Source organism: Diplotaxodon limnothrissa, linkage group LG5, assembly GCF_057381915.1.
Source record: "Diplotaxodon limnothrissa isolate DT_005_m linkage group LG5, D_limnothrissa_male_GT1.1, whole genome shotgun sequence".
Lineage (NCBI taxonomy): Eukaryota > Metazoa > Chordata > Actinopteri > Cichliformes > Cichlidae > Diplotaxodon > Diplotaxodon limnothrissa.
The window spans coordinates 24950444-24972680 of record NC_140600.1 but is presented as its reverse complement, the minus strand read 5'-3'; the positions used below and the strand labels follow the sequence as shown (position 1 = coordinate 24972680).

Below are 22237 nucleotides of genomic sequence, written 5' to 3'. Positions count from 1 at the left end.
CAGGCCATAAAAATGTTATCTGACTACACACATTGTCACAATGCACAAGCACTGAAATGTGCTTGATGTGGAAAATATCCCAGTGACCTTTATAGTATCCTATCCTCATGAAACCCCAGCTCTGGTTTGGTTTGCATTTTCAATATATCCCAGCTATTTGGGTTATAAAAAAAGAAAAAAACCTAAGCATCATTATTTTTGAAAGTATGTCCTCGTAATTAAGTCAGCACCATTTAACTAAGTTTAAAAGGCTTTATTGAGCAGAATGAAGTGTAAGGTGCGAAAAGCCTGCATTTAATGCCTCCATATGACGATGAAGGATCTCAGGAGCATACATGACTCATGCAGGTGTGTAAAAGCCAGATTTTTCAGTGTAGTTTGTTAAAGTTGAGCTCCTTTTTCTTCCACATTCAGTTCCATTAAACATGATTGTCTAGTCTTGCATTCTGAAAAGAAAACGGATAACTTCCCTCATTTCTTAAATTTTCACAGTTATTGACTGATTTATTCATCGCATAATCCTGTCAGCTCTAATTGTAAAACATCTTTTCACAAAAAACATAAAACTTCACAAGTTCTTTACATGTTTTTTTGGTGAAAATCTTTATTTTTAAAAGAACTACGACTGCCACGTAAGTGCAATCAAATAACAGCACTGTATTCCCCCTCTGGGATGTGGTGGGCTAAAAGTTGAAATACCTAAACTTTGTACTGCAGTCCATTGTTTGAGTAAATGTACTTGATTATACTTCCACCACTAGAAAACGCGCCGCATACCCAGAACTTGCAATGATTTAGTAGTTGAGAGATGTCTCGGAAACAATGAATAACTGTTGTCCTGCGCTCAACTGAAGAAAAGAAGGCTCAAAAGGATTCTGAGAAAAGCTTTGCCTGGAATCAGCAACATAAATTCCTCCGTGCTGCGTTGGGAGAAAAAAAAAACCTTGAGCATCCACATTTGTTCAGAGAAACAGTCCTGAAAAGAACTGCTGGCAGGCACTGACTAGAGAAATTGTTTGCTTTTTTTTTTAACTGTTTGATTTAGTAGATTTAACTGACCAAAGCTGTGGCATTATTTTTGTGGATTTTTCTTTCTTTCTCCAAATAAATGTGATAATGTGTTACACTGGAGAAAACACAAGGCTGGCTTCATTAAAACTAAATCATGTCCATGACTATGCTGATGCAATGTTTAAAAGACATTAGCAGTGCTTTGGTGTAGGTAAGTTGGATGGCAGTGAGAGGTTGGTCGGTCAGTCCGCCCACTGCTTCAATCCAGGCTGAAGAACCTTAACGTCTGCTGGACTTTTTCCTCCTGCGACACCACGACGCTGGCTTTTGGGAATTTGTCTAAAATGCGTGAACAGTTTGGAGTGCGGCAAGTCAGCGTTCCTTTAAGTATCTTTAGTCTCAAAGTTTTTTTATTGCTACAAAAACTAATGACATTTTCCTCAGCTGTAGTTAATTATTTGCAAGATTGCCCTAAATAAGCATTACACACACGCACCTGTTAAACAGCAGCACCCTTTGCTTGTAAGTCATGCTGATGCTCATAGTAGTGAAAGTATGATCAAAGGCACTACATCTACTCATTAGGGTAAATTCTGTTACTAGAAAACTTGACCTATATTAGAATAGCCATTCCACTCAGGAGTAACAATGTAACAATATAAACAATGTAGTAAATGGGATAAAGTAGCATTGTGTTTTGTGGAATCGTGTGGAAGACACAGCGGAAGAGGATTATGAAGAAACTGTTCACGGCGGGCCTTGGATGCAGATTTGTATGGTATGAATCCACAGGCCAGCGCTCAGGCTGAACTGATTTTTATCTAGTTAACGCGACACAGTGAGGTCTTTCAAAAGCCGGAGCTTGACTTCTCTTCAATGAAAAGTGCTGAGTGGAAATACCCTGAAGTGTAAACAATAGCACAGTATAAACAAAATTTTATTTTGAATTTCTTTTCATGTCACTTTTTTTTTCTCTTTTTAATTATGACTGTTCTTACAAACACGGTTGATACAAAACTTGTACTGGAGGCAAGATGACGTCTGAAACATTTCCCCATGCATTTCTAATTCAGTCCTTTTGTATCATATTGTAAACGGCAGAGTTATTTCATATTATTCAAGAACAGATTTGCTTTAAAAATAAAAATAAAATCACTATCTATCTTTCTGAATGCTCTTTGTCTGTAGTAAACTGATCCAGAGAGGCACAGTCAAGATAATTCATCAGAACATTTCCACTAAAAACAAATTTTCTGTGTATCACAATTGTTTCAACGCACAGACGGTAGAGGAAAGGCATCACTGTGTCCTAATGAGGTGTTAATGGGTCTGGAGGAAGAGAGGGGAAGTCCAGGATCTGCAGACAGAACTAGCTGTCCTGCACGGCCTCTTCTGTCCCCTTAATAAGCCGCTTGTGTCCCCTTTTTCCTGCAGGGCCTCGGGGCTTAGCAAAAGCCTGTTTGTGGGTGTGCTGCTTAGGATGGACCTCATCGTACAGAAAGTCGGCCGTCAGTTCATCTCCATCGTCGATCTCCAACTGCAAAAAATAGCCCCACCCCCCAAAAACGGGCTGTATTCAGAAGTTCATTAAAGATATTTCAGCTTGAAGTCTTAGAAATTCCATCAATACTGTAGTCAGGACTTCAGAGGCCCCAGAGGTGGTAAAGTCTTGTCATCTTAAAGAAAATTACTGCTTCAGTATACTTTATTTTTTAACAGTTATGAGATAATTCAGCTGAATAAATCCTAAATCCTGCATGTATGTGTACCAGTAAGATTTAAAATGAAGTAAACACGCTGCATCTAAAACCACCAGACTCAAAAACAATGATCACGATGACATGATCTTCGCAGTAGCTACAACCCATTATGAAACAATGTTATCTAATATACCAACCCACCAGACCCATATCTATCCATCTGTTATACCTTTTTAGCGATTTCCAAATGGTAATCTTTCTCCACTTCCTCTAATAGTCTGCTCTTGCAGCTGGAGTACAGCATCCGCTCCTTAATGCTGCAGCTGTAGCCTGGCATGGAATATATGAACACTGGAGACAGGGAAACATTATGAGAGTTAATAAATACACATTTAAGATTCATTAAAGTGTATAGCCTCCACAAATAGAATCGGTATTTGGTCGCACTGCTCACAGTCTTTGTACACAGTGTAGCTTTGTTTTAAATCGTAATATCAAAAGCTTTCAATAAATATCCACAATAAATGTGGTGTCAGTGCCAGTGAGTGTACAGCTGTCTTTCCACAGAAACAAAATGCAGGAGGATTATCAGAGTGCAAGGATCAGTATCATACCGACAGATTCCAGGTAGTCCCCTTCATGGGAGTGTTTGTAAAGGAAGAAGTGGTATCTGGGAGTGTCTCTGGGAACTCTGCAGGGCAAATCTCGAGTTTCTGTCGGGTTAGAGTGGACCAGCTCAATTGTCTCCTTCTCTACATCCAGCCTCTGAAACACAGCGAACAAATGCATGCTAAAAGACCACTCCTCATATTAGTTTTTAAGGAACTCTGAAATATGAGCTAAAGTTGGCTCACCAGCTGCACGTAGTTGATGCGTTTTTGGGCGAGCTGCTGTAGGGCTCTTTTGGCTGCATCCTGTAAGGGAAACGCGAGGCCCTGAAGAGTCTGGTGCTTACTCTCAACGCTGATCTCTGTCGTCACCTGCAGAGGGCAGCAAGCAGAGGGGCATCTGTGTTTTCAAGCTTCTGGAAAACAAAATTCTCAAAGTGTTCAATATGTTCAATAGCAACACTTTCTGTGGCTGCAGGACTTTTGCAAAAAGGATAAGTTGGTATGACCACTGGATCACATTCATTCAGTATTACAGCAGAGTTCATCCACATACCTGTTTAACCCGGCCCTGAAAAGACAACCACAACAGTTATAAGTTCAATGTATGAAACAACCAGTCTGTAGCTCATGTTTCAGAAGAAGCAGCTCACATGCAAAGCTGTGTTGCAATAACGACAGTACGCCTGAAAGCTTGTTGACCTTTTACCTCTGTAATTTTGATCCTCTGGAGCTCCTGCTCAGCTAATGTGAGCGGGGCAGGAGCTGAGCAGGATGACACGTGGTGCTGGTAGCCCAGCAAGCAGATGTCCTCCTAGTGTTGAAAGCACAACAAGCAAGTCTTTTACAGGAAGCTGCCAAAACATGTCATCGGAGAGGTATAAATTTAGCTGGTCCTCACTTCGGTTGTGCCAAATAGCTCGTATTTGATGTGGCCACCGCCAAACTCCTTCTTCACTGTGGCCCGCGTGGCAGCATATAACATCTTTTGTTTCACCTGCAGCCATCAGAGAGGGAAATGAATGTGCCAGCTTTAAAATCTGAAAGTGTGGAGTTTATGTTAAAGTGGTGGGCCCACATAAATAAGCAAGAATGATCACAGACAGTGCAGAGTTAGTTTAATGGAGATGAGGATCTATTCATTTATTGCTAGGATCTCCTAGCACTGAGATAGCCTTTCACAAATTAGGCATCTTTTTTTGTAAATAAAGTTTTTTAAAATTGTGTTTCACTTTATTAAACTTAGCTGTGTTTCATGTTTAATAAAGGCCTAATAGTATGCTTCAAATGTCTATATGGAATTATTCAGGTCATTGGGGTTCATTTTTAGAGGTGGCGGAATAGATCCAAATATCAACAGTATTGATACCAGTGCTGGTATTGATACTAGCATGATAGAATTGATGCATGGTATCGGATCAATATCAAAATTTAAGTTAAAAGGATGTTGTGACCTCTGCTTCAGTCTGTCACTACCCTCTACCCGGAGCAATACATCCTCTCATAAAAGCTCAGCAACTCTGTGTTCACGTGGCTTATTTTTTTGGCACAGAATAAAGAAAACTGGTATTTCTTACTGGAGACTGGTCTGGAGACCACGAAATAAAGACCCACTCGTAGCCCAGTGCATTCTGGGAGTCTAGGCGGTACAGGATGTAGCAGGGCTCCTGGTCATCGAGGAGAGGAAGCAGAAAGCGATCATAATCCTGGTCCCAGCTCTTCTCTGGCTCTCTGTAGGCCCCCAGCACCAGCTGCTCTGAAAATCCGACCACTACTCATCACATACCTCAGCACGGCCTTCACACAGCACATTCAGACGCTGTAGTCCACACTCACAGTAAATTTACACGAAGGATTCTTGTTTGTGATTATAAAGCAAGAGGGTGAAGTTGACCTCACTTGTTGCTGGCTAATTATTCAGCAGCATGCTACAGCAGAAGGTGCCTCTCTATTTATAGTACATGAGAAACGTTACATCTGACCAAATGTGTACTCTTTCGCTACTTTCCAACATTTCTGAAACACAACTCATTTTCAGGTCTGTGTAACAATTGCTATAAAATTTCTTAGAGATGAATAGCTTCTTACATTTCCAATCACGTCTCTCTCATTTTCAAAGAGCTAGAGCGCTTTTTTTTTTTTATAAACAACTAAAGCATGTGAAGAAAGACAGAACTTAAACTGAAAAGATTAATGGTTTGGTCTGTAAAATTTCAGAAATGTGCTCTCTGAAGCCATCCACTATCATCAGAAAGAGAAAACCGTGAGAAACACGCTCATTATTTCCTTCCTAAGATGGTTAGAATGGTCATATTACAGAAAAGCAGCAATTTCCGATACAAAACTTGGATGTGGGAATAATGCGGACTAAATAACTTCATCCTATATAAAGCCACATGACTATTGTGATTCTGAGAGCCCCAACTGCTATGGAGAAAGAACGAGAAGAGCAACGGCGTGCTAAAAATATCTCTGGCTTCATTTCTGACTGACACAACGATAGCGGGTTAAATCTGTCCGTAGCAGTGACAAACACTCTGAAACGCACACATTAACCCAAAGTCTGATGTTTCTCAGGGGTGCAGGGGGATTTCCTGACTGTCTCTGGGGGCATGCTGCTATTCTGAGCTGTAAAGCATTCCAGCTCTGCACGCACATATTTTCCATCAGCCAGTCTCTCCCATCTCCCCAGATCCATATTAGTATAAAACTGCATTTAAACTATCCACTCGTAGGTGGAGGGCCTCGTCTTTTCTAGTCACTGGTTAGACTCCACCACTACTACAGAGGACACGACCGTGTGCCCTCCTGAGGCAGCAGTGATGAAATCAGCTTGAATGATCGTGTTTCTCTTTTTGACATTGGAACAAACACGAGAGGAGACCGGTGACATGGTTACTGCAGCAGTGTGCAACCGTGTCACGTCACTCCAAAATAGCACACGGAGTCATCCAAACGCTTTAGTCGGGAAGTAAAACAGGCCTGACGCCCTTCTGCTGAGTCTGTCCATCTGTGTCCTTCCAAATATTCAACGTGATAGGCACAGTCCACAAAGATAGCCCCCCCCCCCTGAAAAAAAAGGCCCAGAATGCATTCACCTTGAATCAAATTACAGCGTGGCATTGATCAGATACCAAAAACAAGGCGTAAACACATCATGAACATTTCTGTCTGCCTCCATAATCAGCCACCCGGACACCTATTGCCAAACTGACTGTTTCCACAAGCTGCTCAGCTGACACGCTGAGTGACTGCTGTCACACAACAGCTGCCAACAGTCTGCTTTTCCTAGACGTCAGACACGGAGTGTTGCAATTCCCAACTTTGTTTTTTGCTTTCATCCACAGATGACTTGAAGATCTGAGAAACCATCATCAGCTATGAAAAACCCAGAAGGTTGTTAGGAACACATTTACTGCCGATTTCAGGGTAATTCTAAAAGTCCTGCTCAAATGTTTTCAGGCTCGTCGACCCTCCTGGCCTCTAAGAAAAAAAAAGGGAGTCCTTTACAGGAAACAAAGTGTAGCTGTTCATAGATGATCAGGGAGATAACTTATGATTAGTGGTCACAAACAGACGTCAATGATCTAGCCCTCTAGCAATAAGACAAATGATCAACTGCTTACATTTTTCTTTCCATGACTTTCTCCAACTAAAATCATCCTGTGCTTCATCTCAGTTTAGCTGGTTTTCAGACAAACCAGAGCAGCTAAAAGCATCACCTCAGGCTTCAGAATACTGCGATTTACATTTTTAAACATTAAATAGAACTAACAATTTGTTTATGAAAGAAGAAGAAATCTTAGTTGCGTCTGTAGCTCAGTTTCAAAGGAGACAGAAGAAGAGTTTTGGTGTGTTCAAAGAGACACAAAAACAAACACGATGCTTGGTTTAAAATGATAAAATGTCGGTCCTCTTGAGGTTTTTATTTTCGGCATCTCCATTCTACACTGTCCTTGGTCACTCACCGTCTTGGATGCGCACCTTGATGAGGCGCACTGTTCCACCTCTTGCCCTGGCCAAGAACTGCCTCAACTCTGGTGTCACCACAAGTGCAAGAAACATGGCGGGTCAGCTGTGTTTTTCTCCCGCCAGGGGCTGGCTGTAGGATGAAGACACAGAAGCAGGAGACAGAAGTGAAAGCTCCACAGGGCCAGGCCGAAATTATTCAAGTCCAACCAAAGTCCGGCGTGTACGCGTCCTTCGCTTGATCGATGAGTACGAGGACAGAGCTCCTGAAGAAGAGGATCACTGTGCGTCTGGGTTTGTTGAAAGTGTGCGACAGTATGAGAAGGGACATTGCTCAAGTAACTAGGACAGTATCATGTGCACAGAGAGAGAGAGAACCTGATCACCTCTCCTAAATTTAGCTCCCACTGAGTAGCTACGGCCTGTGAACAGCCCACCACACACCAAGACCAAGCAGTGGAGCAAGAGAGCATGACCTCCAGACCTGATTACCAACTTCTGAATGACTGAAGAAGTTATCTTTACAAAGAAAAAGGTAAATATTTACTGCTGCGGGCAAATTATCGGTCACAACGCAGGACTGTGTAGGATGCTGTTGTTTTACCATTAACACATGTGGGACTGAACCATACCAATGCTATACCTATTAGTAGAATTTAACACAAAAACAACAAAATATTATAAACAATTTGAGTTACGGTGTGAAAAACTGCCCATTAATGTCTCAGATTGTGAAAGATGTTTTTGTAGCTCTAAATACCTGGTCACGCCAACAGCGTGTCTGAGAAACACAGCCATCTCTAATACAAAACAAACAAAAACGACAATAGGCCTCATAGATACTTGAGGTGAAGGACCAGAATGATTTCAGCTGGCAGGACGGCCAACAGTAACTCAATACAACCAAGGTATGCAGAAGAGCATGTCTGAACACATCACCTTCAAACCTTGAAGCAGATGGCCTACAGCCATCTGTGTAAAGACTACGAAATGTTTCCTGGTGCTTAAGGCTCCTGGTAGTGCCCCTCCACCACAGCCCGATTAAGTATTGCTGCTACACAATGTCAACCCCTTTGTGACCACATCTTATGATAGCTGCCTCCATGATTATAACACACCGTGTCACAAAGCTCAGATCATCTCAAACTGGTTTAAACTGGCCTCCACACCTTTAGGATGTGGTGCAGACAAATGTGCTCCAACTGTGTGACGCCGTCTTTGTAATATGAACCCAAATCTCTACTGATACTGTTTTCAGCACCTTGTTGAATTGATGCAATAAAGAGTTAAGGTTGCTCTGAAGGCAATAAGGGGCTCCAACCTGGTACTACCTAATAAAGTAGGCAGTGATTGAGGAACCCTCCCATTCTAAAAATCCAACTCATTTCAAAATCACAGACACAAAAACCAAAAACAAACTTCTTAGAAACTCTTTAATGTTAAATAGAAAAACATTTATAAAAAAAAGAATGCACAACTGATCATTTCTGTAAAGTCATTATTTACAAATTTCATCTCATTTTTCACACAGGTCCATACGGAGCTGACTGAGATGACCCCTGCTGGTTACTCTGCTTCCCGTCATCATTCATCAATGGTGGGGAGCCAGAATGCCTGAAAGATTAAATATGAACAATTCTGGTTACATTTCATCAATATGAAGCCGTTTGCATGCCAGCAGTACAAAAGAATAAACAGGCTTTTATTTTTTTTTAATTTCTTTTAAATAAATGGATACTGGTAACTATCCCACAGTTCAACCCCAGCATAAAAATTAAGACCAAGCAGAGCTACATTCTCTGGGCTGTTGTCTTTTCAACTAAGCCCACATTGCTGCTTCCACTGACCATGTTAGAGCATGCGCTTGCAAACGTCATGAACTTCGGATTGAACTGCAGGCAGGTAATCGGGCCCGTGTGCTTCCCGTCTAACAAAGCCACCTTCATTCCACTCTCGGCGTTCCACACGTGGATCTTTCCGTCCTCGGAGCCTGAAACAGGTGTGCAGAAATGTGATAAATGTTCAGCCTGTCTCCTATGATCTCACACTGTTTTAACAATTGTCTTAATTTCATTTAAGGTGGATTTTAGTGCAAAATCAAATCTCATTTCTGTTCTGCTAGTCCTGAGTGAGATCAGTATAGAACCTACACTTTTGGTTATGGTGTTAGTGTTTATACGTGTGCCCCACAACCACCACCTTGAAGTCTGTTGATTGTAAATATCACAGGTAATTATTTCTTTCCTGATCAATTAATCTTTCATGATGATCCTCATTAGCAATTGATATCAGACACACACAAACTCATGATGCTGTATATTATATATTAATGTTTTAAGTCCAAGTGTGTTCTAACTCTATCCATTACTAATGCTTAATTTCATTCAACATGTCTCTGGTCCCCCACATACAAAAGGTCACACCTTGGATGTTGTTTTCTCTCTTGGCCTTAATATCAGTAATTTATGTGTTAATGATATTCATTTGATTGTTTATTGCTGTGCATTTTTTAAACCTTAGTTTTCCTTTGGACCCAACACCAGTTAAATGTAGAATCGTAAAGCCAGTTATTACTCAGGATGTTGCTCAGAAGTTCTCTCATTTGTTTAATCCATCTTTGCTGAGGGATTGCCCTGATGTTGCTACATGTTTTAATAATCATTGCTCAGTTATTCTTAAAATAGCAGCACCAATAAAACCTGCCTTCATACCACTAACAAAACTCACTTCATGGATAAATGAATCAATTCGTAAATCCAAAAGAAACTGTCGTAAGGTAGAACGGCTGTGGAAATCCACTAACCTCGAGGTTCACAGGCTCCACCTAAGAAAACTTTGGCTGGAATATTTTCCTAATCTTATTTCTTCATATAAGAAAAATTCTAAGGTCCTGTTTGAAACAATAAACTCTTGTCTTTCCTGTGATCCCCACGATACCTGTGTCCTCTAAAGTTGACAATAATTACTTTTTAAATTTTTTTATGATTAAACTCAATAATGTCAGAGCAAGCAGATCAATCACCAACCTGACTCAGCAACAGTGAATGCAAGAAGTAAAAATGTAAAACTTGTGATCTTAACTGTCACTGTTGTGTATTTGTGACTCGCTAAATAAGCTATCTGCAAACCACCGACTGGACACCATCCATGAAAGTGCTGTGGTGGTATTTTTAAGTGGAAATACACCACGCACTGTGCAGTGCTGCTTGTCATGCATGAATGGCTCTACCTTGCCAGGGCACAAAACCTGCTTTTCCTCACTTTTCCTAGAATCTCGAGAGTGAAATCACTCCCAGCTATGACATCTGACTTTCGAGGTAAATAGAATGCAGAGTCAGCTTTGGGTGTGTGCTGATATTGTGATAGTGTCATTATGACATCAAGGATTTTTTCCCCAGTTATAAAAGAGTGGATTACTACAGTAATAAAGGCACTATTAAATAAAATGTGTTATATATGTTTTTTGTACACAGGTGTCTCTCTATTAAAAATAAGTTGCCCCATCTATTTGTAATAATAATTCCAGCTGCATAAAAACAAAAACAAACAAGCTTTTATTATGGTGTTAAGTATTCAAGGCAATGAGTGGTAAACTGCATGTCGAAAACGTTATTCGATTGGTTTACGCAATTCAGTATTCTACTAATTCTACAAATACATATGCAATAAGGTTAAAAAAACGTTAATACTAAAAGTACTGACAATAAGAAAAGAAAAAAAAATCAAGTTTGCACTGGTGCAACCTGTTAGTAAATCTGGTCTTCAAAATGCAGAATGTGCGCCATGTATCGTTAACAGACTTCAGGGGTACGTTTCTGTACATCTGTTAATTTGCTTATTTACATGCTACTTACATATAAATCAAACTAACAAATATATGCAATAAAAGATTTTATTCTAAACATTAAGGCAAGACAGAAGCGGTCATCTTAACTTACCTATCATAACAAACTGAGAATCAGGAGTGAATGAAGCCTCCAGTGTTACACCTTTACTGTTGTTGTAACCCTGAGTGTACATGAACAGTATATTCAGTTATACATGTTGAATCCATTTTACTGGATTGGTTTTTATTTTTCATATTTAAACACTTGAGCTTTATTTTATCCAGTAATTTTTTGTGTTGTAATAACTTGTCTCTTACCCCAAAGGAGTGAAGCACAGCACCCTTAAAAGCATCTAAGATGCGCAGAGCTCCACCATTAGTAGAGAGAAGAATGAGCTTTCCATCATTGCTAAACTTCAGTCCTGTCCACTCACATGTTCGATCATACTGAAGCTTAAAGGTTGCAAATGGACCCTGTGGACGATAGGTGACCACTCAGTACTTTTCCCCCCAATAAAAAACGAAACAACAAAAAAAAAAAAGTCTCTAATGAATTAATGCCTCTTACCTTATCAAACGACCGCAAATCATAAAGTTTAACCATTTCTGAATTTATTCCAGCAGCAAAAATCAGACCCTCTGGGTCAAATGAGCAAACTGGCTTTCCCTGCAGGTGCATCAGACCCTGAAATTTCAAGGTGACATGATAAAGCCGGTGTCAGTTATACAGCTCTTCTCCAATATTAAACAATAGGTTGCATACAGGTATAACAACATTTGGAGCTCACCTAACTACAACCAAATATACTCACCTGACAGTTGGGTGATCGCAGATCCCACAGTCTGATTGTTTTATCTAATGAGCCAGAAATAAATGTGTCATCCACAGGAGACATGGAGAGAGATGTCACTCTGGTCACAAAACAAACAAAAAAGAAAAAAAAATTACAACAGGGTAACCTTGAATGTAACACTGCAATTCAAACCAAAATAAAATCCAGTTCTCACCTTTTGTTATGCCCCGGAAAGTAGCGGATGTATTTGTTGTCATGAAGGGACAAGTACCGAATAGTGTCTTGGAGAAAAAGACAAACATAATCAAAAAAGGAGGAGAAGCCCACAGCCAAGTTATACATTAAACAAGACAGCAAGAGCAAAACCCAAAACATGTTGTCTTCCACGCGTGAAGTTTATTACAGGTCGATCTGATGAGGAGACTCAACCTTGGGCAAGGCAGTCACTTGTACAGTTAGCTCCTGTATTGGGCAGAATCACAGACCCTCAAACTGTACAAACAACTACCTCAGACCAAAGTGAGCAGTCAGTCCAGCAGTCATCAACTGGCATGCAGCAGCCCGTCCACGCCAACCATCGAAACACATATCATCTTACCTTAAATGTGATAACTTCAATGTTAAATGCACAACAAACATGCCTCCTTGTTTACTCCTACACTGCTGTTGTTATTATTTTGACCATGTGAGACATCTTATTACATAAAAAAAAAACCTCAAACCTACTACACTACCAAGCAAAAACTACAAAAAAACCAAAAAAAACCACTTGTGCATCAACATACCATCGATTTTGTTGGAACTGTAGACCACAGTGTTTGCAGCATGTGTGTACCTGATCAGATCCACGCCATACTTTTTACTGTAGAGAGTCCTCTTGGGTCTGCAAACAAACAACCATATGGACTTTTAAAATAACCCCTTTGTCAGTGAAGAAACACACCAAAAACATTTCATTAAAACTGAGCATTGTGCTCTTTATCTTAAGTGTTTATGTACTGCATCAGTTTAAGACAAAATAACTTTACTGTCTCCCGTAGGGGAAATATGGGATGAAGCAGCTGCTGCACGAAACCCTCCCAAAAAACACCACCAACAAAAAGAAAGACAACGCAGCAAAAGGGCACACGGTTCCTAGCAATGAAGGATTTCTCTGTCATTCAGTCATGAGCTTTTACATTTATCGGTGATTATATTTACATAAGCGGACCCTGTAAATCCTACCAGAGATCATCAACACAAACCCATCAAAAACACACACATACTGAGAACAGTCCTTTCAACGTTAAGGGTTTGGTTCGAGCAATGTGACTATATATTTATTTGCTAATATAGTGCATAACTGCAGACACTAAATCTAACAGATTTATTGTTAATTTGATGTTGCTTGCACTCGGACAATTTTACGCTGAGCATTAACGCAGTGCAGCACAGGCCTCGCTAGTTAGCATAGCAAATAGCTAACGTAAAAAAACAGCAAAGTAAAAAAAATAAAAATACGGAGAACTCGCTCTTACTTTCCCTCCTGGCAGTCATACAAGACTAGCGAGTCATCGTCGCTGCTGGAAATAATCGTTTCACCATTCGAGCTGAAGTCGAAGCAATTAATTTTGTCTGTGTTTTCGCGAAACACTTTAGCAACCCTGAAGCTCCGCAGCACATTGTCCGTTAGCTTCATGATGGCCTGTCTGTGTCTGAGGGTAAGCGCGCCCTCGTTTTGATTTAAATCGAATCACTAGTGTCACTTGTGTAATCTTTACAAATATAAGAGCTGCGGAGATGTGAAAGGGGTCTTTTTTCCTAAAAGAAGGATCTTTCAAACACAGCGACAAATCCCGCCTGGGATACTTCTCTGTCCTCAGCGGAGAGGAGGAGGAGGGAAAAGCGCCGCTTTCGCCACGTCAGTGACGCGCATATATATTCGTCACCTGACAAACTCGGGCCTAGGAAACCACGCGATATTGCAAGATGTTATCGCGATAGCTGCATTGTACCAGCAACAGCGTCGTTATTTACACAGTTTGCTTACCAAATGCAGTTTAGGAGTTAAAAGCTTATTGTCTTTTTTTAAAAAGCTCTACTGTAGTCGAGTTTGTTTTAGAATGTCTGTTTTTAAAAAGCAAAGCCTTCTTGCATTCGCATTAGCACTTTCTGGCTGTCACCGTTAGCCTTGTGTGTTTATCAGTTGGGTCCAGTTATCTGGCAGCCTCTAGATTTGCAGGATGGACGCAGAAGTGAAGAAGAAAGTACCAACGACAGTTTTGTCCTCACAGAAAGACAAGTCCATGGTACGATTAATTAAGTGAAATGTTCTGTTTGCCGCTTGTGCTTTTTTTTTTTTTTTGGATATTTTTTAATGGAAATCTCTAAAGTTTGGTTGTAGAGGAAGAATTTTGCTTTACTAAATGCCAATGCATTTCATGCAGGGGTAAATTAAAAATAATTTGCCAATAGGCGTTTGATTTACTGAGATAAAAAGTAGCATGATATTTAAGTTATCCACACCGGTCACTTTGTTAGGTACACCTGTTTTGCTACTTGTTAAGGCAAATATAGTTAGGTGGCATGGTCGCTGGTGCCAAGACGAGCTCGTATGAGTATTTCAGAAACTGACTTCTGGGACTTTCCCAACCATCAACCATCTGTAGAAAAAAAACACTCCAGGGAGAATGGTCACACTACATAAAGAACACTGGTTATAACCAGGTGAGCAGAATAGGCAGATGGGCTACAGCAACAGAAGCCCACAGTGTGTGCCACTCCTATCGGCTAAGAACAGAAAACTCACGCTACAATTCATACAGGCTCACCAAAATTGTCATGAACGTTTCCAGATCTCACAAGTCTTGATTTTTGCTGCAATGTTGAGACACTCCATCCCTTTATGACCAAAAATTGCCCATCTTTTGATGGCTGCTTCCAGCAGGATAACTCACCATGTCATAAAGCTCAGATCTTGTCAGACTAGTTTCTTGAACATGTCAATAATTTCATTGAATTCAAATGGCCTCCACAGTTGCCAGATCTTAGTAGAGCAATTTGTGGATGTGGTGATATAGGAGATATGCATGTGAAGCTGACAAATCTGCAGCAACTGTGGTGCACCAGGGTGTTTCCAGCACCTTTTTGAATTTGTGCCATGAAGAATTAAGGTCGTTCTGAAGGCAAGAAAGAGGTAGAATGTGGTATTACAGAGGTGTGCCTAACAAAACGACCTGTAAGTGTTTCTGAGGGGTTTTATTTTGTTTCTTTGTTTTGTTTCTGTGTTTGTTTGTTTGTTTTTTTTACAAATTTAACAAATCTAAAATCTCATCATATAACATTGTCATTATTGTCTGGATTTCTAGCATGTACATCTAATCACATTAAAATACCACAATCCCAGTGGCTCAGCTTTCATTTGTAAAAAAAAGAAGAAAAAGAAAACAAGCAAACTACCTAAAAACCAGATGCACAACCTATCTCTCTCTGTTTTTTATACTATATTTTACTTTATTTTACTGTGTATTTCTTGTAGTTTTGTATTCATGGTGTATTATGGTTTTCTGTAACTGAATGTTGTAATTTTTGTTTTTGCATCGTGAATGAAGAAGCCCAACAAGGGTTGGAATTTAGCAATAGCTATAAACTCTATTTGCACCACATCAGTTTCATGCTCCACATCAGAACTATGTTAAACTGCATTGTCCCTACTAAATAAATAAATTAAAATTATGTCTACAGGGCTTAAAGACGGGTGTGGCTACACAAGAGGCTGCTTTGTTTAACAGCAATGAACAAAGTATGGGTATCACTGAGTTTAATGCAATCTGTGGCAGAAAAAAATCTAATTACAACAAAAACGACTTAATGCGCAGCTGCAGTGTCAGCACTTTCATGTGGCATGTTATCCTCTGAAGTCAATCATTACACCAAAGGTACACAACTCCAGCCAGTGTCTGGCCAGATTGTTGCCACACTGCCTAACCTCTGAGCTGGAGTCCAAACGCAGCAGGCTTCCACAGGGAAACACCAGCTTCATATGACATTTGCAACCTTCTCGGGTAGGCAGCCTCGTGACTCTACTGAAACACAAACCTAAATGCATTTATGTAAGTATAGCTTTAGCTAGTATAAGAATAAAAAGGTGTTCTTTTTGTTTTCAGAACATTTAAGCAAAACGTATTCCTCTGTATTCCTGCAGTCATCAGACTTGACCATAAACAAGACTTACAAGAAGTGTGATGACTGAACAACACAAAACAAGCTCTTAAAAAAGGTGAATTTGAGGCACACAAAGTAAATTTAAGAAAAAGTTCTAATTATAATTGCTTCATGACTTCTACATGACTATTTCCTTTTCCTTTGCAGGTTATTTATGGTTTGTTTAAATTGTGCTCTCTTTAAAAATCTGTTCAATTCTTCTATATCCCTTAGGACATTTCTGCTCAGATCCACTGAATTATCAATGGCCCGTGTTCTTTCATTGTTCCGGTCTCAGCCTTTTCTGCATCTTGTGGCGAGGAGAAAACCCACGTTCTGCAAAATGTCAATGGACACGCGGGCACGTGAAGTGTTTGCAGCTGCAGTGGAAGCCGTGCAGCCAGATACTGTGGTCTGTCAAAGTATTGAGCGCAAGGAGGACTCTGTTGTTATTGATGGTCGCACATTCACGCTCAAACACAACCTGCACTTGGTGGGCTTTGGAAAAGCTGTGCTGGGAATGGCCGCTGAGGTAGAGAGGATTGTGGGTGATCATTTAGTGAAAGGAGTCATAAGTGTGCCACATGGGATTCAGCAGACATTACAGCAGCATGGGAAAGAGTAAGCAAATGCATTTAGAGGTAAAAGCAACTTAAAGTGTTAACTCAGTAAAGTTAATAATATTTATTTTTCCATCACAGCCATCTGCTGCTGAAAGAAAACAGCCGCATCAAAGTAATAGAGGGAGCTAAACACAACTTGCCTGATCCGGATGCCCAGAAGGCAGCTGAGGAGATCAAGCATTTAGCCAGTGAGCTGACAGAGAAAGACTTGCTTATTGTACTGATTTCAGGTACGAATGGCACTTCTTGGTTATTGTTAAAAATAATAAAACAATAATCGTTTCACAGATATCATTAAAAATATTAATTTAAATTCAGTTTTGTTTATATAGCACCAATTCACAACAACAGTCACCTCAAGACACTTTATAGTGTAAAATGAAGACCCTTCAATAATACAAAGAAAGCCCCAACAGTCAGAAGAAATTTTAAGCCTAATGTTAAAAGTAGAGAGGGTGTCTGAAAAGCTGAAGGTTTTGCCTTCCATTCAACTTTTAAAATACTAGGAACCACAAGTCAACCCGCTGTCTGAGAGTATAGCGCTCTATTGTGGTGTTACAGTACCCTGAGGTATTTAAGATAAGATTGTGCCTGATGATCCAAGACTTTGTATGTGAAGAGAAGGATTTTAAAAATTGATTCTGGACTTAACAGGGAGCCACTGAAGAGAAGACGATATGGGAGAAATATGCTTTGTCTTTCTAGACCCTGTCAGTACTCTGCAGCATTTTAGATTGGCTAAAGGCTTTTCAGGGAATTTAGTTCACGATAATAATGAACTACAGTAGTACAGCCTAGAAGAAATTTATAAATAAATAAAATAACAATTTCTAAAATTAGATGTTTCTAATTTTAGAGAAATTCCACAAATGCAAAAAAGCAGTGAAAATATTTGTTTAATATACACACTGGTGGACATATCCTGGTCATAAACGACTCCAAGATATCTGTAACGCATGCTGGTTTTCATCATTGTTTAGGTGGGGGCTCTGCATTGCTACCTGCACCCATCCCGCCAATCACCTTGCAAGAAAAGCTAGATGTTACCTGCAGACTTGCAGGTGCTGGTGCGACTATTCAGGAGCTGAACACCATACGTCGTGCCCTTTCGTTGTTAAAGGGTGGAGGGCTTGCACATCATGCTCACCCTGCACAGGTAACAGACAGTTTTTTTAGCCTTCTTTTAAACAGAGTTTAAAATTCTCAGTATTGTAATTTGTATGTCAAATATCACTCTTATAACGTCTTCACAGGTTGTTGCACTGATACTATCTGATGTGATCAGGGATCCTATTGACATGATAGCTAGTGGCCCCACAGTGATGAGTCGGGTGTGGCCTGAGGAAGTTTTGTCAATCCTTGAGCGTTACAAGCTGTTAAACTTGCTTCCGACATCAGTAAAGGAAGTCCTTGACAAACCGAATTCTAGGTGGAAAGAGAATAAGGAGGAATCTGATACATCGGGACATGTTCTCAATGCTGTGATTGGCTCCAACGGTGTTGCCCTTAAACACGCTGGTCTCCGTGCTCGAGAGCTGGGCTTCCTCCCTGTAGTCCTTTCGCCAAGTGTGTGTGGAGATGTGCGGTCTGTGTCTAGACTCTACGGCCTGCTGGCCCGCTTTGCCTGTTCTCGAGAGGAACCTCCTCCTGACATTGCCACTGAGGTGCTGAAGCTGGGCCCTGAAGTTGGTGTGGAGAGCTGGGACCTCTGCCGTACAATGCAGGTTTTAGAAAAAGGGCGTACAGAGGGATGGGGTGCCACATGTCTGTTAGCTGGAGGCGAACCCACTGTGGAGCTAACAGGCAAAGGCCGAGGTGGTCGGAACCAGGAGCTGGCTATGCGAGTGGGGCTGGAACTGAGAAGCTTAGGGCTTTCGCCTAAAGGGCCAGTCTTTCTGAGTGGGGGCACTGATGGTCAGGATGGACCCACTGAGGCAGCAGGGGCGATTACTGATGGTGGTTTGTACGATGAAGCGAAAGCTCAGGGCCTGGACATCGACAACTTCCTTATCAACAATGATTCTTACACGTTTTTTTCTCGTCTTTCTGGTGGGCAGCAATTACTCGTACCCGGCCTAACTTGCACGAATGTAATGGATGTGCACATGCTACTGATTCCAGCTATTCCTATTATCATCAGATAATCCCAAAACACAAAAAAATTAAAGGAAACTATGAAGACATTTTTGCACCATATTTATGAATCTAAATGAAGGATTGTTGGTATTGGTAAATAAAGATGTAATTGGAAAAAAACAGACATATATATGTAAAAGCATTACAACGCAAACAGTAAATGAAGAAGTGTGAGGGTGGGGGTTAGTACTGACGTCTCACAACAAAAAAAGCTCCCGGGTTTCTTTATGGAGTCTGTTGGTTCTCCCAGTGTCTTCTTGGGTTCTCTGTGGGTACTCCAGCTCCCTCCCACATCTTACAAGGACTGAGTACATAATTTAAATTTCTGGAAATACACACTGCCATTATAATAGTAATAAAAACACTTGTACAGTTTAAAAATCTCCACCATCCTTCAGTAGTTTTAATTAGATGTTTTTGGATGTTTGGTTACAGTTGTTCTATTTTTTTCTTTTTTTCTTTAGTTTTTTTGTTGTTATTTTTAATTTATTATAGTTGCCTGAGTGGTTTTACTCATTTTAGTTACAGTTTGAATATGTTTAGTTTTGACCAGTTTCAGTATTAGTTTGAAGTCATTTCTTTAATTATTAAGGCATGATTTAGTAATGGTATTAAAATAAAAACAATAACTTTTTGACTTAACTCAAAGTCTTTTACACGTCCTAATATGTTCATCAAAGCCTCATCAGGCAAGTTGTGGTAAAAACTAAAGTAATTAATTTTAAAACCGAAGATATTTCCTGTAGATTTTTAATTTATTTCAGTTTTTTTTCCAGGTTCCAAAAATTGTGTCGGTTTATTTTTTTCTCAAAAAAATCTAGTTTGTATTTTTATTTTAATTAACTAAAAACAAAAAAACAAAAAAGGCACCCAGCTCTAGTTTTTAGTTTGTAATAAGCTCGATTTTGAACCATTAACAGACAAATATTATCATAAAGAAACAAACTGACGTAATCTGGCACCTTTGGCTTTTTCTTGCAAAAGGCAGCTTGCTTTACACATTGTGCCATTAAGCTTCATGGTAAGCTATTGGGGTTCTGTTGAGTGTAGCTCAGATACGGCATCTTCCCCCTTGGTAACTACTGCACATATGAGAAAAGATTACACATCACATTGTCGTTACAATCAACAATCTCAGTGACAATTAAAAGTCCTCTCTTGTATACTTCAGCTAATCTTTCCAGAGGTAAACAGAATAACATTAAAAGTGGCCTTGGTGAAAAATGTATTGTTTCAATACCCCTCAAGTTTTTGTGCTTCATTTATTTATTTATTTTTTAATGTTTTGACTGTTTGCCAAAATATTACTTAATGTAGATTTCAAATGAACTAAATGCAAAATGCCTGTTAAAATAAAGACTGAAGATATAAAACATGATCTGCTTTTATTGTGTCTGATTTTAAAATGACCATAGATGACCATTTATAATACAGCAAAGATTAAAAAAAAATCAAAAACAAAATCACACAGTTCACTGCAAATTATTTGGATCATAAATATTCACATACACAAGTCAATGCAATACTCAAATCAGCGTATTATATATGTATATATATTACAAAAACTATACATGTGAGCCTGTGTCATTACTTGGAAAATGATGATTTGTTTTCCTTTCATGCACCATTCAAGTACAGTCTTGATCACGTATCACCAAGTGACCAGTTAAACACGTCCTTTTAGTTCTTTATGCACAATAAGGTCCTGCTTAGTGAGCAGTATCAAGAGGTCAAATTAAACATTGTATGAATAGTGGCCATCACTCTAACACTGTTTGAGTGATTCGCAGAAGGTGAAGCTGTCTCAACACCATCTTTAATCCATGGAAGGTAATGCTTTGTTAATGAATAAAAAAACCAAAAACTGGTGTGCATTTCGTGTCTCTGTGGGACAGCTTTCACTTGGGTAAAGTCCAGCGATCAAGCTCCCATTAATCCCGATGAATCTTTGGACCATCCCCTGCTTTACCTTCCCTGCAAAGATAACAAAATCTAATAAACCATTTAAGTGTGGTGAAACATGCACTTGCCAGTCACTTTGTTAGGTACCTCTGTCCAGTCAACTGTGGCAGCAACTTACTGCATGGCACAAGTGCTAGACGAGCTGGTCTGAGTATTTAAGAAACTGCTGATCTACTGGGATTTTTTCATACAAGCATGTCTAGGATTTTGAGACACTGGTCCGAAAAGGAGAAAATGTCAAGTAAGCTATAGCATTTTGGACCAAAGTGCCCAAAAAGAGGTCAGAGAATTGCCAGACTGCTTCGAGCTGAAAGGAAGATGGCAGTGCCTCGAATACCCAACCATCAGAATTGGGCTATGCAGAAGAGCATCTCTGAATGCACAACATGTAGGGCATTGAAGGTGATGGGCCACAGCAGCAGAAGACCACACCACGTGACACTCCCTTTAGTTTAGTACAGCACAGAAACTGAGGCTACAATTCACATGGGCTCACTCATGTTGGTGCTGTAAACGTGTGGGCATATTTTCTTGTCAAGTTCTGGGCCTGAGGATCACAGCCTACCCGAGTATTGTTGCTGACCATGTTCATCTCTTTGTGATCACAGTGTACTCATCATCTAATGGCTGTACAGCCAAAACACAGCTGCAGCAAATGTGCGATGCTATTATCTCAACTTGCAACTTGTTGAATCTAAGCCATGGAAAATTAAGGCAACGCTGAAGGCAAAAAGAGTGTCAAACTGGGTGCTAGCAAGGTTTACCTAATAAAGTGACTGGTGATGGTGCGGTGATAATGAACACGATTTCTTATTAATCACTTGTGCAATGCAAACCTGACCCCGAAATCGGCCACCTACCATCCACTCGTGTGTGCAGCTGTATCAGGTGTGCCTCCGTTCTGTCCGGTCCCTGAAAATCAACACACACAGATCAAGCTAGCGTGTTAGCGCTCACTTAGCAGGCAGCGCACCGGTAAGCAGGAGGAAAAACTCACCTTGTCTGTAATACATATCGTTCACTGTATTCCCATAGACTTTCCACGCGAAGTGAATGGCGATTAGACTAAAAATTAACCAGCTGAGGAGTATTTTGAATATGGACACTCTCATGTCGTTGGCGAGCCAGTCGTCTACAAACTCAGAGAGAAACGACAGGCAGCTGTCAGCAATGCGGGACAGAAACTCAAAGTCCCACGGCTCCTCCATGGCGTCCGTTTATTCAACTGGTGTCAAATTAAGTGACTGGGCTGCGGTGTCTGTTTTAGTGATTTATAAATCAGCACTCTGGTTTGGAGATGTCATATTCCCCATTTCTACCGTTATGATGTTTACGTACGGAGAGGAGAGGCAATCGGACGTGACGTGGTACGCAGGACGACTACTTCATCACGTACACAACAGAGCCTTTCAGCACCAACACAGTG

At 40.2% G+C, this 22237-nt stretch overlaps 4 protein-coding genes across 7 annotated transcripts; 1 reads left to right on the top strand and 3 right to left on the bottom strand.

Annotated features, from left to right (window-relative positions):
- Positions 1-256: 256 nt before the first annotated feature.
- twf2 (twinfilin actin binding protein 2) lies at positions 257-7621 on the bottom strand. Of its 2 annotated transcripts, XM_085353319.1 has the most exons (9): positions 7288-7621; positions 4897-5075; positions 4221-4316; positions 4029-4133; positions 3876-3890; positions 3566-3691; positions 3326-3476; positions 2941-3062; positions 257-2548 (listed from the first exon to the last, which is right to left on the bottom strand). In XM_085353319.1, exons 1-9 carry the CDS (start codon positions 7382-7384, stop codon positions 2381-2383), a joined length of 1059 nt encoding a protein of 352 aa, XP_085209445.1. In that variant the 5' UTR covers positions 7385-7621; the 3' UTR covers positions 257-2380. The 2 variants fall into 2 exon arrangements, with proteins under 2 accessions (XP_085209445.1, XP_085209446.1); XM_085353320.1 differs by lacking the exon at positions 3876-3890.
- Positions 7622-8765: 1144 nt separating this feature from the next.
- Positions 8766-13798, bottom strand: wdr82 (WD repeat domain 82). Its single transcript, XM_085353321.1, has 9 exons — positions 13426-13798; positions 12694-12791; positions 12123-12189; positions 11927-12026; positions 11683-11799; positions 11433-11588; positions 11227-11296; positions 9136-9278; positions 8766-8902 (listed from the first exon to the last, which is right to left on the bottom strand). The coding sequence occupies exons 1-9, from the start codon at positions 13584-13586 to the stop codon at positions 8873-8875; spliced, it is 942 nt and encodes a 313-aa protein (XP_085209447.1). The 5' UTR covers positions 13587-13798; the 3' UTR covers positions 8766-8872.
- Positions 13799-13910: 112 nt separating this feature from the next.
- Positions 13911-20206, top strand: glyctk (glycerate kinase). 3 transcript variants are annotated; one of them, XM_085354348.1, is made up of 7 exons: positions 13911-14196; positions 15632-15951; positions 16092-16166; positions 16325-16711; positions 16792-16943; positions 17694-17869; positions 17967-20206. In XM_085354348.1, the coding sequence occupies exons 4-7, from the start codon at positions 16356-16358 to the stop codon at positions 18855-18857; spliced, it is 1575 nt and encodes a 524-aa protein (XP_085210474.1). In that variant the 5' UTR covers positions 13911-14196; positions 15632-15951; positions 16092-16166; positions 16325-16355; the 3' UTR covers positions 18858-20206. The 3 variants fall into 3 exon arrangements, with proteins under 3 accessions (XP_085210474.1, XP_085210473.1, XP_085210472.1); XM_085354347.1 differs by having other exon boundaries at positions 16054-16166; XM_085354346.1 differs by having other exon boundaries at positions 15632-15999.
- A 141-nt stretch (positions 20207-20347) lies between these two features.
- On the bottom strand, positions 20348-22124 carry tcta (T cell leukemia translocation altered). The gene is made up of 3 exons (XM_085354345.1): positions 21809-22124; positions 21672-21723; positions 20348-20823 (listed from the first exon to the last, which is right to left on the bottom strand). Exons 1-3 carry the CDS (start codon positions 22017-22019, stop codon positions 20781-20783), a joined length of 306 nt encoding a protein of 101 aa, XP_085210471.1. The 5' UTR covers positions 22020-22124; the 3' UTR covers positions 20348-20780.
- Positions 22125-22237: the final 113 nt, after the last annotated feature.

What these genes read in the sequence shown, in the direction of transcription:
- twf2 (XM_085353319.1), bottom strand. Translation starts at nt 7,384, where the DNA reads ATGTTTCTTGCACTTGTGGTGACACCAGAGTTGAGGCAGTTCTTGGCC. An exon ending in CAAGGTGCGCATCCAAGACG is followed by an intron (nt 5,076 to 7,287) that starts GTGAGTGACCAA and finishes TCGGATTTTCAG; the next exon opens with AGCAGCTGGTGCTGGGGGCC. An exon ending in GGTCTCCAGACCAGTCTCCA is followed by an intron (nt 4,317 to 4,896) that starts GTAAGAAATACC and finishes TGATGGCTGCAG; the next exon opens with GTGAAACAAAAGATGTTATA.
- wdr82 (XM_085353321.1), bottom strand. Translation starts at nt 13,586, where the DNA reads ATGAAGCTAACGGACAATGTGCTGCGGAGCTTCAGGGTTGCTAAAGTG. An exon ending in CAGTTCCAACAAAATCGATG is followed by an intron (nt 12,190 to 12,693) that starts GTATGTTGATGC and finishes TTTTTCTCCAAG; the next exon opens with ACACTATTCGGTACTTGTCC. An exon ending in ATTTGCGGTCGTTTGATAAG is followed by an intron (nt 11,589 to 11,682) that starts GTAAGAGGCATT and finishes TATCGTCCACAG; the next exon opens with GGTCCATTTGCAACCTTTAA.
- glyctk (XM_085354348.1), top strand. Translation starts at nt 16,356, where the DNA reads ATGGCCCGTGTTCTTTCATTGTTCCGGTCTCAGCCTTTTCTGCATCTT. An exon ending in GCTTATTGTACTGATTTCAG is followed by an intron (nt 16,944 to 17,693) that starts GTACGAATGGCA and finishes ATCATTGTTTAG; the next exon opens with GTGGGGGCTCTGCATTGCTA. An exon ending in ATCATGCTCACCCTGCACAG is followed by an intron (nt 17,870 to 17,966) that starts GTAACAGACAGT and finishes ACGTCTTCACAG; the next exon opens with GTTGTTGCACTGATACTATC.
- tcta (XM_085354345.1), bottom strand. Translation starts at nt 22,019, where the DNA reads ATGGAGGAGCCGTGGGACTTTGAGTTTCTGTCCCGCATTGCTGACAGC. An exon ending in CGATATGTATTACAGACAAG is followed by an intron (nt 21,724 to 21,808) that starts GTGAGTTTTTCC and finishes GTTGATTTTCAG; the next exon opens with GGACCGGACAGAACGGAGGC. An exon ending in GCTGCACACACGAGTGGATG is followed by an intron (nt 20,824 to 21,671) that starts GTAGGTGGCCGA and finishes TTATCTTTGCAG; the next exon opens with GGAAGGTAAAGCAGGGGATG.